The sequence below is a fragment of the Mauremys mutica genome, chromosome 2 (assembly GCF_020497125.1).
Source record: "Mauremys mutica isolate MM-2020 ecotype Southern chromosome 2, ASM2049712v1, whole genome shotgun sequence".
Classification (NCBI taxonomy): domain Eukaryota; kingdom Metazoa; phylum Chordata; order Testudines; family Geoemydidae; genus Mauremys; species Mauremys mutica.
The window spans coordinates 147,989,805-148,006,597 of record NC_059073.1 but is presented as its reverse complement, the minus strand read 5'-3'; the positions used below and the strand labels follow the sequence as shown (position 1 = coordinate 148,006,597).

Below are 16,793 nucleotides of genomic sequence, written 5' to 3'. Positions count from 1 at the left end.
GCCTCTCTTTGTTTTGTTGTGAACTCGGGGCTCCGGGAGCTGCTTATCTAAAAAACAAACACAGCTCCTGTTTGCTGTGATCAATCTGTAACTGACTGTGAACAATCAATTGAGATAACCCACCACCTTGCTGTGAATGAGGCAGGCAGGGGGATGAGTGTTTGCTTGAGGAGAGAAACAGCGGGGGGGGGGGAGGGGGAGAAAGGGAGTCCGTTGGAGCAGCTGCTTATCTGGTCTGCAGGCTGTTTGCAGTTAAGAGTAAATGAGGGGTCGGGGAAATTTTCAGATTTTGCAAGGCAGGGAGCTGATACACAGTGTCGGCGCAAAAAATCCACTCTCTCTCTCTCCCCCCCCCCCCGCTCCCTGTCACACTCCACCCCACTCCCCTCTTTTGAAAAGCATGTTGCTGCCACTTGAATGCTGGGATAGCTGCCCATAATGCATCACTCCCAACAGCGCTGCAAATGTGGCCACACTGCAGCACTGGTAGCTGTGAGTGTGGCCACACACCAGCGCTTTCCCTACACAGCTGTACGAAGACAGCTGTAACTCCCAGCGCTGCACACCTGCAAGTGTAGCCATACCCACAGACAGGGCGGCTAACATACCTGAGTAAAAAGGTCACTCGCTGGGCTGCATTCATCCCTAGTGGAACTGCAGTGAAGTCTGTAGTGTACACTGGGGGCATAAATATGACCTATTATGTTCAGCAGGCAAACAAGAGGCCAGACATATCAGGCTGTGTTGAGCAACTGCCAGATGTGTACAACACAAGGTTTACAAAATAGCCAGACAGTTTGGGCACATCTTTTAAAAGACAGGGAGCACAGAGAAGCATTATTCAACCTTCTCCCCTCTTTGCTAAGATTAAACTGACTTTAAAAGCTTCATTGTGTACAGTCATCCCAATTCTTCTCTCAGTGTGTAATTACACCAATTCTTAATAGGAACTCAAGAGGATTAAGACGAAGTGCCCATGCTACAGCAAATTCAACTACAAGTCTTGTCTGGCATGTCTGCACATAAAAGTTATAGTGCTTTAACCACACTGATATAGTTAAAATTGGTACAACCTCCCTTCTAATAGTGTGGATACTATTATGCTGACATATAAGTGCTTATAACAGTTTAGCTTATATGGAAAGGGGAATAAGCTATACTGGGATAACCGTCTTTATACACCTCTACCCTGATATAACACGACCCAATATAATACAGTAAAGCAACGCTCGCGGGGAGAGGGGGGGGCTGCACACTCTGGTAGATCAAAGCAAGTTCGATATAACGCGGTTTCACCTATAACGCGGTAAGATTTTTTAGCTCCCGAGGACAGCGTTATATCGAGGTAGAGGTGTACTTGTATAGCTGTCTACAATAGGGCTTGTATGGTATAACTATATCAGGAGGAAAAAAGTCAGACCCCAAACAGAGTTGAGGGTGAAACTTGAAAGTTTAGACCAGGCCTTAGGGATCCCACAGGTATTTCTTGTCTGTCATTTGCTGAGCACACTCACTGCATGGGACAGGAGGAGCAAACATGATATGGCATCTTGCTCTTAATACTAAGCCAAAGTTCAAGGCTAGTGTCATGTTTTAAAATCATACATATTACAACACCAACTTTTTTTTTTATTACAGTTTTCCTTCAAGAACATCTCCCACCTCCACCAATCTCTGCTGAGTCGTAATGGATTATACAGAGCACTCACACAGAACTCTCCAGCCCTCTCCTCAAAAGTCAGGGAGCCTGCCAGCCTTCTCTGCCCAATGATGCTGCACCAGCTGGCTCCAAACTAAGCAGTCAGAGCCTTACTTCTTTGCATGCCATTTGTACGTTAACCTGAAAAGAACCACCTAGCTTTTGTTTTCCTTTCATCTTTCTGCAGACTCAGAGATCCTATTGCAAGGAAATATTTATTTAATACCCCACATGGTTTTACACGACTCAGTGACTATCATCTTGCTGTGCCATAGTCAATAGTTCCAAGTGGCCCTAGGGATACACTGCATGATAATATGCCAGGCAACTTCAGTTATACCCAAGGATGAGTCCACAGATTTGGTCATCTCACATCAGTGTAGTTCTCTCACATGGAGCTTGCCCTACTCATGAACAGGACTGGATTGACGGAAACATAGGATCAAGCTGATACTTCATTTCAATGTGGCCGTGTGAAAGTGAAACTTATTAATCAAGGCTCAGAACAGGTGTATCCCAGCTATAACTAATAGCAATATATACAGGAAGAGTTGTAGTTTGCTGCAGCTAGCACTAGCCAATCCCTCCACCTCCTGCCTGAAAAGTATTAGTGTAACCTTACTAACAGTTCAAGCAAGGCACCACCAGGCCTCTTACATCACACTATACATTAGGGGACCAATCCTGCAGCCTTTACAGCAATAAAGATTACATAACTGAACCCTAGATGGAGAAACAAATGTTTGTTACTAACAGTGTCAAGACTGAAGCTATAGGCAGCTAAAAAGACTGAAGACCTTCTAAGTACCCTAGCTCTCTCCATACCCATGGACAGGAGTAAGGTGCATAAAAACACCTCCTCCCTGCCCTATGCAGATTGCTCACATGGCTGGGCTGTGGGTAGAGAGTGGGTGGGGAGCACTGCTTTGCTCACTGCAACACACCAGCCAGCGCAGCTGAGTCAGCTCGAAAGGGGGATGGAAGTAAACAGAACTAGGTATAGGACTGGCACAGCTTACCTCTCCCTTGACCAAGGATTTCAAGTTACAGTACAGTTCCTGGCCTGGTCTCTGTGCCACCCCTCACTTGGAGCTCATGGTAACTCCACAAACTAGGTCTACATTAGACATAACAGGGAAAAATGACAAGGGGTACGGGACATGAATAAGAGCAGAGCAGGGAGATAACAAGGCTTACACAGTGTGGTGTCAAGGTTAGATTTGCACTTAAATTGTACTAGTTTGACCTTTTTAGGCTTAAGAAGTTAAACAGTACAGTGCAAGGCTGTCGCAGATTCTAGTCAATGTGTTAGATATAGATACACACAGTTTTTGCCTGGTCACTGAAAACAAGGTTAAGTGAAACAAGTTTGCTCTGGGAGCATGAGGGAGGCACTGGAGCATTACCAGATCACTGCATTCGAGATGCACCTTTTGAACACATATGCAACAGGATTTATACAAGACTTGCAGGACTCTTTCTACAGTGGCATGTGTGACCATGTCACAGGTTTGCTTCAGTTTACATGTGAAGAATTAGTTACACTGCAGTTGTGGTTTTGTTTAATGTGAAGCTATTCAGGGTCAACCCAGCTCAGGACTTTGATGGGAGTTCACTAAGGAAACCCACAATGTTGCAGAGGAGCATGCCTCTGGGGAATAAGTATTAAACCAATACCCCAGGACTATGTTAGCAGTCGCCGCACAGCTGGATAAACCATCTTTTCAAAGAAACAGAAGGAGAGGAGGTTCAGATCACTCACTAGCATGAAAGCCTTCTCTATACTAGAAAACTGTACTGCTTTAACTATACCAGTATATAACCTGCACAATATGGATGCACTTCTACTGGTATCAGGACGCTTATACTAGTATAGTTGTCATCATATAGGAAAGAGAATAAGCTGTATGAGTATATCTGGTTCCACATTTGGGGATGAACTGCTTTAACTGTATTGGGGATAGAGTGTGCCTGTGCATGTGAGAGAGACACAATCCTGACACTCCAGTGCAAAAGCCATTTAGAAAAGGCCTCAGAAGATCCCAACACTTACACTGGCTTCAACTCTCCCCACAAAGGTTAGTTTCAAGTTTGTGGGTTAAATGAATTATAAGATGACTCAGGGGTTAGAGTTTGAGCGATTGTATGTATGGGGGAAATAAAAAAATCAAACTAATCAGCATTAACTTTAGTCAAGAAAATGACTAGAGTACATTTTGTGGACCCGTTTTCACAAGTTATAACTCCTGGGGGAAATTCTGTGAAAGGACACAAGAGAACGACACTAACTTGGAAATGATGTGTCAAAAACTGTGCCCACTAAAATCAGCAGGCATTGAAGACAGTTATCCAAGTGCAGAGTGCAATAAAGCCTCAGACATTAGTTCCACTATCACAGCCACTTGAGAAGCAGAAAGATAATATGGAGAGCAGGAGGGAGTGGTACATTGACTAGTCTGAAACCTCTGTTTCCGGTCTGGTGCTGCTTACTTGAGATGGCAGCCTCTACTTAAATGGTGACCTAGCTTACCCGTTTTCATTAGGAGATCTCAGAGTGCTTTCACTGTTTTACACGTGGAGAAACTGAGGCAGAGGGGACATAACTTGCCCAAGGTTATATAGGCAGCTGGGGCAGAGCAAGGAGTTGAATCCAGTCCCCATACCCTTCTGAGTCCCAGTGCCTTGGTCTATCCATTAGGCTGCTTAAAGCGATATACAACAAAAGTACTAAGAAAAGAGCGCAGGCTTGTTTTCAGTAAGGTAAAACACCCACTCTGAGCAATGCTAATGCCTCTGGAGAGGCTTCACTGCTGTCCATTGTTCCTGTGGGGACAGGTCTGGAGCTCCCTCAACCATAGTTCCCCCCTCCCTGCCAAGATTCTACGACATCAAGCTGTGACCCTACTGAACAAATTCACCATGGACAGGCATAACACTAGTGCACTCAAGTGCACACAGGGATCAGTGCCCTGTTTGCTCCTGGAGAAGCTAGTAGAACAATCTGTACTAGGGTGGAACAATAAATGCACTACACTAATTACTGCAATAACTGGGTGTGTCAGCACGCAGTGAAAACCAAACAAGGGAGCTAACTCCTTGTTGCTAGAGTCAAAAGGAAGCTTGCTGTCAGACTTGTGAGAACGAGATCAGAGGAAGAGAGCAGAAAAACAAGATGTTTGGAAGGCGAGTGTAAGAAAGCTAGTGAAAAATCCCATCCTGTAAAGTGTTTACTTAAGCTAACGCTGCACAGGAAAGGTACGGAAACAGAAAGTGATATTACGGTCACATACAGGGCAGGCAAGAATGTGATGGTTAACAGACCCATAAGAGAAAATTTCACATCCTGTTCTTTTTGGTCCGATTAAGATACTGCTGACAGTATACATTACCCCCACCAGTCTAGCAGCACTTGGGGCTGGACTAAGGTTACTTTGTGCGTGTTAGTATATTTTTATTTTAAGAGGCTATTTAGGGATGTTGATGAGGGAGGGACTTCTAAGCCACTGATAAATGGCAGCTTAGATTTATGGCCATCTGGCCCTCAACTAAATAGCCACCAGCATGACATTGATGGTGTTGCGTTATGATTGTTAGTGCCAGAACTGGAAGAGACTGTCCAGTTTGGCCAATGTACATGGCAGAGGGGCATTGCTGGCATATATCACATTGGTAGATGTGCAGGTGAACGAGCCGTGGATGGTGTGGCTGATGTGGTTAGGTCCTATGATGGTGTCCCAGAGCAGGCAGTCTCTACGCAAAAGAATAAATGGACACAAATCTGACATCAGAAATCATAACATTCAAAAACCAGTAGGAGAACACTTCAATCTCTCTGGTCACTCAGTAACAGACCTCAAAGAGGCAATTCTTCAACAACAAAAACAGACTCCAGCATGAAGCTGCAGAACTGGAATTAATTTGCCAACTAGATACCACCAGATTAGGCCTGAATAAAAACTGGGAGTGGTTGGGTCATTACAAAACCTAAACTTAATTTCCCCAATACTAATTTATCCCTACTGTTACTCACACCTTCTTGTCAAGTGTCTGTAATAGGCCTCTCTTACCACTTCAAAAGTTATTTTTCCTCCCTTGGTATCCTGCTGTCAATTGAATTAATCTCATTGGACTGACCTCACACTTGGTAAAGCACTCCCATCCTTTCATGTATTTATACCTGCTCCTGTATTTTTTACTTCATACGTCTGATGAAGTGGGTTCTAGCCCACGAAAGCTTATGCCCAAATAAATTTGTTAGTCTCTAAGGTGCACAAGGACTCTTTTTTTGCTGAAACAGACTAATACGGCTACCACTGAAACCTGTCACAGAGGGAAAAGTGATTTGTCCAACACCACACTGCAAATCAGTTGCAGTGCTGGGACTAGAACCTAGGACTGCAGACTCCCAACTCTTGTACTCATCCCTCCAGTCCCTTAGAAGGCAATTACTATAAAAAACAGCTGCCTGGCTGCCTAGCGAAGATTTTAATCGCATGGTTAACCAAGCCGTGCAGCTATGTAACCAGTTTGCCCATCCAAATAACATCTTGATCAATTTCTCTGATTTGAGGACCACAGATTTGTGTTACCAAAAGGCTCCTAAAATCCATAGTTGGCTTTGGAGTGTCAATATGGAGATTATATTAAAGAGTTGGCAGCTGACATCTACAAGCACAGGGGTAGGCAGCCTGCGGCACGCGAGCTGATTTTCAGTGGCACTCACACTGCCCAGGTCCTGGCCATCAGTCCGGGGGACTCTGCATTTTAATTTAATTTTAAACGAAGTTTCTTAAACATTTTAAAAACCTTATTTACTTTATGTACAACAATAGTTTAGTTATGTATTATAGACTTATAGAAAGAGGCCTTCTAAAAAACATTAAAATATATTACTGGCGCACAAAACCTTAAATTAGAGTGAATAAATGAAGACTCGGCACACCACTTCTGAAAGGTTGCCGACCCCTGTACAAGCAAGTTCTCTCTTAGGTATGGCTGCTTGCCAGTACCAGCAGCCTTGCCATGGAAACAGGGGCCAGAGGGAATTACATAAATATGAAGTTGGTTAGAAAAGCAGGATATAAAGGTTATTTCAGCTGACCTGACCTCTATCTCTATAGCTAACAGCAGGCACAATTCAGCTGCTGACTTCCAGTTTTCTACCATTTGTGGCTCAACTGTTGTATCTGTAGAAAAGAGGCACCGGGTTTTTAATTACTGCCCGAAAGCCCTAACCTTGCACACAAGGCTTGCTCCTGGAACAAGATGACAAGAGAGCAAGAACTTGTGTACATTTCAGCTGCTGGCAGCTTACAAAGCTCTAAGAGGGCTGGGTTTTTTGTTTGTTTTTAAAGTCAGCTGCTGATTTTAGAAGCCTTCTGCTCCTGCAGCATGTGAAACATCAAACAAAGGACAAGCGTTAGAAATTCAGAGAGTATTAAATATTCTTACACTTTACAAATACAGTCCAGAAACATTTTCCAAGAAGTATCTAGTGCCAGATACCTGCATTTCTCAGTGTTAAGGGTTTTTGCTCATGCTAACAAGAACTATACACCTTGGATAGCGTTCAGGCTTACACTGAGGCCTAGTCACAAGAAATTGCGATGAAATTCCATGGCATATAGTGTGCAGGAGGAGATCTAATGGTCTCATCTGGCCTTAAGATCTATCAATGTGTCTATATAAAGAAAAACGTAATCCTCTTATTTTAGGGTCATAGCCAGCATGCAGCCTGCCTTAGTAAGAAAAAGAAAAAAAAAAAAGTGGGGGGTGGGGTGGGATTTTTGAAAAGCCCAACATGCCCTGAAGTTACTCACAGGACACCTGCAACAGATTGCTCTCAGTTTATTACCAGGTCAGTGTTTTGCCTTGAACATCCCTTGAAGGACGTGTTAAGTAGGATCTGTGGACTGGCAAAACAATCACCTTTTAAAGAAGTCTGTTGTGGGGCCCTGTAAGAGGTGTAGTTACATGTATCAAGAGGATGAGTGTTATGACACCTACTCACTTTACTATAAATTAGATTATAAGACTAAGATGCATGTGCAGCAGTTTAGAAGTTCTATATACCACCTTTTAAAATAAATTATTCCACATAACAGAAAATCTGCATAAAAATACACAACTTTCTTCTTAAATTACTGCTGTGCCAAATGGCACATAATCCAAAAATATGCAGTTTTGTTCTTTCAGAGTTAAGTGCTCTCTGAGTCAATGATTAAACACAGAAAGCCTTGACTGGGAGCAGGTCTGTATTTTGGTGCCCCACCCCCACAGTTCTAGGAAAAACACCCAATGTTTTTAAAAAAAACTTGTTTATTTCAGAGGGAGACCAAAATTTGGCTTTCCTCCCATCAGAAAACCTTTTGGCCAAGTATCATCCCTGAGATAGATAGGGCTGTGTATTCTAGCTGTATGAGAGCACTACTGAAATTTCACAGGTATTTAATATTGACCTGCATGTCTGTTGAGGGCAGAATAAAGGAGAATAAATGAGTGAGTTCTGGTTTGTGGGATGTTTGTTCTGGTGTTCATTACAGTTCACTGAATAGGAACTGAAATACTGTTCTGTTGCTTTGTATCTCAAGGGACATGTAGATCTCACAAGGCAATCTTTATAAATTCCCATGGTACTGGAAGATCTGAATTAGTCAGAAGAGAAATCTCTCTGCACGTGACAGAATAAGAGGGACATGCAGTAGGCTTTCAGAACTCCAGTTCTCTACACCCACTTCTAGGTCTCAGTTAACAGCCTCTCCAAAGCTTCGCCAGAGATGAGAAGGCAAAGCAGACTTCCCTTAGACATGAGGCTGACGATTACCTCCTAGCCCCACCAACCATTCCTTCCTAGTGGCAGTGTTTTTTATTTCACATTTTATAACTGTAAGACTACACAGTGTACAGCAACAGCAGCCTTAGTTCCATGTCTATTATTAGCTTCTCACAGTTATTCCTCAGACTTCCCAGGGATACTTCCCTTGGTAATGGCTCCTGGCAATTACCATCCAACTGACAACATTCTGCAGTCCAAATTCAGCCCTGCTGAAGAGGGATTTAAGTGACACTTATGTCAAATAGAGTTGCACACATTTATATATGGTTGAATATGGCCTAATAGGGCTACAAGTTTCAGTGTATAGTAATTTACCACAGGAGCGTGGCCAAAGTTTGATTGTACTCTGATGGCCATTAGCCCAAAGCTAAGTGTATGTTAGTGACAGATTTCGAGGTGGTATGCTCCCCGATACTAACCCTGGGTAAACTAATGCCCACTACAGTTCTGCACCTTTAAACCTTGTAACAGTTATCTTCTTAAGTGAGTTGCTTGAGGGAAAGTTAAGAAATGGCTGGTAGAAAGATCACTGCTCACCACAATGGGGGATTTGAACCAGTCCCACCACCAAGTTGTAGTGGCCGGCTGAATTTTATAGCCACGTTTCTGCCATCGAAATGGTGTTATAAGAACAACTCTAAAGCAGAGTCAGTGTACTTACACAGAGCAAATACAGCAGCGTCGAGCACAATCTGTATTACACATTAATAGCAGAATGGACAAAGATCAGAATTTGAACTCAATTCCCTCCTCCCTTTTCTCCCAACATTTCATCACAAAGGAAAAGCAGCAGCTCAGCAAAAGGAGGGATTCCCAAGAAAGGCAACTCCTCCTCTTCGTATCCACGTTTGAGTCCTGAAGTGGAATATCCAGTATTGACAGAATGCTTGGGGCTTGTTGGATTCAATCCAGAACAAAGAAGAATCAGATTGTTTCGCTACTGCTCAGCTAAATGCTGTTGATTCTTTTCGCAAAAGCAGATGTGGAACTGATGATTCATGATTCACAGGCTCTTCATGCCAAATTCCCTCTCGACATTTGCACTTACCTGAACATGCCATTTGGCGCTCTCTCTCACACATATACACACAGAGGAGATGAAGCAACAATATCTTGGGGCAGTTGCTCCTCCTTACCTTATGTACACTTTTGGGATTTTCCAGCCAAGCATAGTACATTTCCTCCACATAGTTCGAACTAGTCCCACTCAAAAATGGCTCAGCAGCAACAGGTGCACTGTAGCTCCTGATTTGTTGAAACGTCCGTGGTGCTGCTGGCTTGTGTTGAGAAATTGTCTTAACAGTCTGTGAGGCCGTCAATGGCCTCAATTTAGCAGCACAAGTCCTTAAGTGAAACATTTTTGTCCTGTAGCCGCTCACAAGCTCCTGTTGGTATAGGAATAAGAAGCATTTTAGACATTACAGCAGAACAATGCACAGTATACAAAAAGAAATCAACCTAATAACCACGCTGCTGTTATTTAGCATTTTTCATCCATAGATCTCAAAGCCCTTCTCAAAGATCAGTCTCAATCTCCATTTTACAGATGGGGAAATGGAGGCACAGAGAGGTCACCCAGCAGACCAGTAGCAGAGCCACTAACAGGTCTCCCATGTCCTAGTACAATGCTCCATGAATGAGGCCACACTGCCTTCCCTACATAATCTGATTTCTAATTTGGTTATTTGAAACCAATAGTTTAATACAGGTATTAGCATTGCATAACCACTAATTTAAGATATGGACTAGTATCCCTTTGGGTTACCACGCCAGCCAGTCGCAGCCAGTCATTAAGGGAAGGGAATTTAAGCAGGAAATGGAACAGATTTTTTTTTTGGGGGGGGGGGGGGAGGTAGTTATCACTTATGGCTTTGAGCCAAACATCAACATTTGTCAACCAAACCTAGCATCAACATTTTTCTTCCCTATTTTGTTTTCAGTTTACATCATGTGCAACTGATTTTAATATCTTAACTTGCAAGTTTCACATTTATCTAGTACTACTACATTGTGAAAAGATGTTCTATTTTTTCTGATGACAGCTGACAAAAGGAGAAAGATCTCATCATTTATACTTGTCGGGGCACAGGAATGGAGGAGGGAAAGCGTGGCTGTAAATTTGATCAGAGAAAGCTGATCACTATGTTCCTGACTAAGACCATCAGAAGCAAGGTTAGAGAAGAGATAAGGATGATTATAAGCAAAGGGGATGGTGGGGAAAAAAGGGATTTATTGACAGGAGCAGGTACCCCAACAGAGAATGTAATTATAACTAATGGGAAGCAGTGGTAGCAAAGTGGTTATTTCATGCTGTTAAGACTGCTGAACAGTATTCCCATTCCCACCTCCCTGCAGTTCTCTTCACCTTTTTGCCCTTACTAGTGTCCATATTGCACATTCCCACACTTCTGAAACAGGGTAAAAGCAGCCCTTCCTTGCAGCACAGTGCCTGCACAGCATTTCACAGCATGTGCTCCATTGTTCCCTACTTGCACTAGAAAGAGGTCCTTAAAGCTTCAGAGTAAAAATTATCAGCTATTATTGTGCAAAATTAAAAGAGTTACATGTGAGAAGTATAAAAGGACAAAGTCTTAATGGATTTGCTGTCCAACTAAGAATGCTGAGAGAGAACTGTAAACTCATATTTCCACTTTTTGAGAGTGGAGGACTGGAATTCAGAGGTTATGTCTTCACTGAAAAAAAAAATAAAAGATTCCATTTTAACATCCCAAAGCAAAATCTTAGTGGAGACAAGATAAAAATATTTCTTGTTTCTGTGTAGCTACATGGAGATAAACTCCAGGTGGAGAGGAGAGATTATAGGGTTGACCAAAAGTAGCCACCTTGATGTAAAAACTACCTGCGCCTTTTCTCCACTAGGATTTTACATCAAGACAGCGATTTCCACATTTAAAAAAAAAAATGCAGGTTTTTTTTGCAGTAAAGACTTAGCCTTAGTTAGCCGGACTCCTAAAGTTATTTTATGCCTAAAGAATATTAATTCAGCTGAGAAAGTACTGTAATTATCAAGTCAATTTAAAAAAAGTTTCAAATAATTTCTGGTCCTTCTGCCAATTCCTTTTACAGTTGCCTTTTCCCATTTAAAAAAAAGGAAATTTTTTTAATGGGAGTGGAACACATTTGAAAATCTGGCCCTTACACCTTTGCTCACCTCACCAGCTATTCCTGTTAACATTTCAAATCAAGTGCTTGAGATAAACACTCACTCCCCTTTAAAAAAGAACGACCGTGCAAAAGTTATGACGGCATCTAGTTGCACAGATAAAACAACTGAATATTTCACGATCATTCTGTTAGCAGAGCAGCCATCATTAGGCCATAGAATACCAAGCAGTTTGGTTTTTTTAAAAAAGGAGAGGAAAGGCAGTGACCACTCAGGCTATGTCTACACTACCACAGCAAGTCGACCTATGCTATCCAACTCCAGCTATGTTAGTCGACGTACCTTAGGTCAAGTTACACCCAGGGGGTCGATGGGAGAAAATCTCCCGTTGACTTACCTTACTCTTCTCGTCGGGGGTAGAGTACAGGGAGCGACTGGAGAGCAATCTGCAGTCAATTTGGCGGGTCTTTACTAGACACGCTAAATCGACCGCCAGTGGATCAATCTCAGAGCGCTGATCCCTGCCATAGTGTAGACCAGCCCTTAGTGACCTTCCTAGGACAGTGACACAGGAGCTGGAAATTACTTCCACAGAATTAGTATACTGGCTTGCAAGTTTGAGAAAATGTTTGGAGGAAGATGGGGAGGAGATTGTAGTTAAGCCTTTGGTTTACAAAACATTCACATAAAAAAACCTAACAAGTTTGTTCACTGAGTGCCCATTAAATGGACATCAAAACAAATCTACCCCTAGCTGAGCATTGGCAGGGTTTGTCTGGCAGCTGGATTTTTGTGCTCAATGTCACATTTTCTCATTTCCAATCTAATGTGATGATGTACTCAAACAGTGCACAGCTCTTCATCATAGCCAAAGCCACAAGAAAACAACTTCAGTTACAGGAACGCAGCTTAGAAACATTTTCCATTATCCCCATTCCTATTTTGCAGGCACGGGCTGAGAGTTAAACTGGTTAACTGGAACAGCACTTTTTTTTCCCCAAGTACAATTTTGCTGCATTGCTCACTCAGCAATGATAGTGCTTTCGGCCCAAATTCAATCGAGCGCTAGTTGAAAAGTATAGTACCTTTCTTCCTATGCACCCATCACAGCACTATTAAAAAGGGAGCTCATGAAGACAAAGAACACAGGTCATAGAACTGAATGCCTCAGGAAACTTGTGACAGGATACAGAACAGTTGGTCACATTAGGAAATGACACCTGTGAAATGAGTTAGGGCCTCAGTTCTGCTCCTAGGAGGCAGGTGTTCACATCAAAGGCTCCTTGCAACAGGTTCCTTTGTTAGAGGTCTCAGAACAGGGACCAAGAACTTGAAAGGCCACAACCCTATGCTGTATTTTCACTAGGAAAAAAGGTATGTTCTTAATTTGAGTTAGCTAACGGGTGGTAAAATCCTCATGAAGATAAGGTAGGCTGCAGTTTTTCACGACTCAGCACATCAGTATAAACCCTAAGCTCCTTCCCAGTCTATGGCTATGTCTTCTCTGCCAGAAAGGAGTGGCATCTTACAGCAAGATAACTCACTCTAACCCACTTCCCCACACCCCTTTTGGCAGTGAAAACACAGCCTTTAAGTTGGCTTGCTAACTCGTATGAAAAACTACAAACTGCCTTGTCTTCACTTGGATTTTACCTCATGGTAATTACTCATGCTGAGAGGCTTATGGACCAAGTTTTCATAGAGTAGCCTTCAATTTAGGTGCCCAACCTAAGACATTTTGGATCTGACTTTCAAAGATGTTGAGTACGGACAGTTTTCAATCACTGCTGTGAGAGCTCAACATCTCTGAAAGTCAGGTCTAAGCATTCCAATTAGAACTTGTCTAACGTGACAAGCTTGTCTTACGTGAGAGACCTTTGTACAATTGCATAGCAAAAGCTTTGGCTAAAATCATAACGTCACAATTGATTAAAGAAACTGGCCTGTAATTACTACATAGTGCAAGTTCTTTCCTAGGTTTAGGAATAACTGAAACAACAGCTTCTGTTAGAGCAATAAAGAGTCCTGTGGCACCTTATAGACTAACAGATGTTTTGGAACATGAGCTTTTGTGGGTGAATACCCACTTTGTCGGATGCACGAGCTTCTGTTAGAGTAGGTGAGAGTTTGCTCATTCTTGGCCTTACTGAACATATTCAATAATCTAGGTGTTAAAGTTTCAGAGAACTTTTGTAAAATTCAGTTGAGAATCCATCTGCTCCAGGAGTCTTTCCAACCTTCATTTCCTTCATAGCCTGAGTAATTACTGCAGTTTCCAGAGGAGCATCAGAAAGTTCTTTCTGAGAGTCAGAACTGTGACAGAGACAATCCACTAAAAAAAAAAAAAAAAAAAAAGGCAACTAGGGCATCTTTACTGATTCCCCCTTTGGCTATAGTTTTGAATAAAATTGTTGAAATTGTTTATTAATATATGACTCTATATAATTTATTTCTACTATCGCAAACAGCAGCGATCTTATTTCTGTTAGCCTTTTGCTTATTCGTATGCCAACAGCTCGCCAACTCTCTTGCCAGATTCCCAATAGTTTTGCTTCAAACAGAATAAAACAAAAACGCAGCCTTTTGAGACACAACTTTGTTGATTTCATATCTTCGATTGATGGGGGTTCTGAGACTCTCCGTGAAGGAGGCAGAAACACACAATAGCTATTCTTAATAACTCCAAGTGTAGACAGACTTATTTTTGAACAAAAAAGTGCCTTGCTCCTGATAAGCTTAACCCACTTTTAAATAGGGACAGGGCACTCTTGTTCCAAAATAACAGTGTCTACACGTGGAGTTATTCAGGAACAACTCTGTGTTCCTAAGCCCTTATTAGGCTCCTAAGAACTGAGGTATCCATTGGTGCAACTCCAAATAGAGCGCTTGAGTTTGTCTATATACAGAAGCTGCACAGGTTTAACTTGAGTACATGTGGCACCTTAGAGACTAACAAATTTATTTCAGCATAAGCTTTCGTGAGCTACAGCTCACTTCTTCAATCTTCTTGAATCAGTTTAGTTACATCATTAGAACGTCAGTCTGTGGGGCCTCATTTTAGTTTAAAATGAGATATGTCAGTTTAGCTTGTGCCTGTACGTTTACTGATACAAGATAAACTGATAAGAATTTAGACACAAAGCTGCACCAGTTTAACTAAAACAGTATTAAAATGTACAACGTTATCACATGTACAACTTTCTGTGTGGACAAGGCTTTAGTGTTAAAGCTGGATTTGAACTCACAAATTCCCCAATTCCGTTTTTAGTGTTTTCACTGAAAGATCAATGAATGAGAATATTCATAATAAACCTAGTATTCAAACTATGCAAGGGTATACTATTAAACAAGATAGATTAAGCTACTAATTTGGCCTCAAAGCACCCAGAAGCGTCAATGAAAGATGCCACTGAAGACAGATACTTAGTAATTGTTTTTGCTTAAACCAGAACCAAGCCAAACAAACAGAGGATTAAGATAGAATTAATGTCTGATTAGAGGAAAATCAGGCTGCTAAGTAAGTGCAATGAACCCAATGTATATAAGCATCAGAGTAACAGGAAAAAAAAATCTTGAAGTGTCTGAGTTTTGCTAACATTCGTTAAATGTTTTGAGACTGCTAAGTGTAGTTACTAGTTTTAAAACACAGGTTCCTTACTAGGTGACCAAATGATGGTTGTATTTTTTTTAAATTGGTAAAAACTATTAGTTTGCACTTTTTTGTTGAATGGGGCCTAGCATGTCTGAGTATGTTTAGCATTAACTACTGCTGTAGAGTAATTTTATTTTTAAAGATGGTATGTACTTATCCAAGGTCACCTCGAACAAGATAAGTCCTTATAACTGTTCAGTCAGGAGCTATGACAACTAAGTATAGTACTATCAAAACATAGAGGAAATGGAGTGAGTTCTCCCTCCACTCAGCTAGGGCTGAAAATTCATTTGGAGTTTAAAAAAAGAAAAGAAAAAGAGGATGCACTAAGAAAGTCAGTCCAGTCATGTTCCCAATAACTAAAACCCTGACACACACATTCAGTGCAACCCCACTAAACAAACTGATCCAGACGTGATGGGACAGTAGTTTCTAAACAAACTACAGAACACATGCTATCAGTTTGTTTAACCTTAAGCTATTCAGTAGTGCCTACTGAGAAGAGAAAGATTCTTGACAATTAGCTCTTACAACTAGGACTAATAACAAGGTAAATGACAAGGTAAAAATGGCCCCAAAAAATCTTGATCACTTCCCTTCAAAATACTGAAGGGTTTTCCGCAGGTCATTCTGTCTAAATGAGGTTCCTGATCACATTTATCCTATAGGAATCTATGCAGGTCATAGCTTTTCGCCCTTAATACTAAACAGCTCAGTGATTATATCTTATTATAAAAAGTGAACGGTGCACATTCATCCGAGGAATAACTCCCCTGAAGTCAACAGGATTTAAACCAAGAATGAATTTATCAGTATGAGAAGAAAACTTTTCAACTTTATTAAAAGGCAAAGCAAGCATATTCTATTCTGTGTATAAAACTGGTACTTGCACTCCTCCCCACTGTCAGCATATTTCAACCTCTTTGTGCAAGACATTTCTGAGAGTTTGTCTTTGGATATGTCTTCACTACAAAGTTAACACAGGCTCTCACATGGGTTTTAGTCCAAGCCCACCTACTACTCACATGCAAAAACTTTTGACCCAGGTTTGGAAGTTCTTTGGGCCTGCACTACCTTATCTGGCTGAGGGTACAGGTCAGAACCCTGGTTCTGCTTTAATTCAGACTGTAACCTGTTCATTTGATAGTATGGATCTAGCTGTAACCCAAGTTATTTAACTCAAGTGCTGACAGTCCTCCAGTACCATCCCTCAGGGGTGTATTTTCCTATCCTTCTACCCACTCCTTCCTTCTGCACCAGCACTCAGCGCTTATATACACCAGTTTGGCACTTAAACCCATTCCACACAGCCCACTACATTGCTACAAGCACTTGAATAGAGTGATGTCATTCTCATCCCAGCATGCTGCTACCTGGCCGGAGGTTCACATCATAGAGCACTGCAGCTTAGTGCAGTGCTAAGAACCATGGGATACGCTACCATAAATCCTACCCCTTAACCCAGGTTACTGAAGCATCAGAG

The 16,793-nt window shown here is 41.8% G+C and overlaps 1 protein-coding gene across 5 annotated transcripts in view; it reads right to left on the bottom strand.

Moving 5' to 3' along the window:
* The window catches only part of OGDH (oxoglutarate dehydrogenase), a 94,458-nt gene that overhangs the window by 75,769 nt on the left and 1,896 nt on the right, over window positions 1-16,793 (bottom strand). For all 5 annotated transcript variants that reach the window (XM_045002875.1, XM_045002876.1, XM_045002873.1 and 2 more), the window contains one exon: window positions 9,671-9,919. In XM_045002875.1, the coding sequence (XP_044858810.1) occupies window positions 9,671-9,892 (222 nt within the window). In that variant the 5' untranslated portion in view covers window positions 9,893-9,919. Of the gene's footprint in view, window positions 1-9,670; window positions 9,920-16,793 lie in introns of those variants that run through there.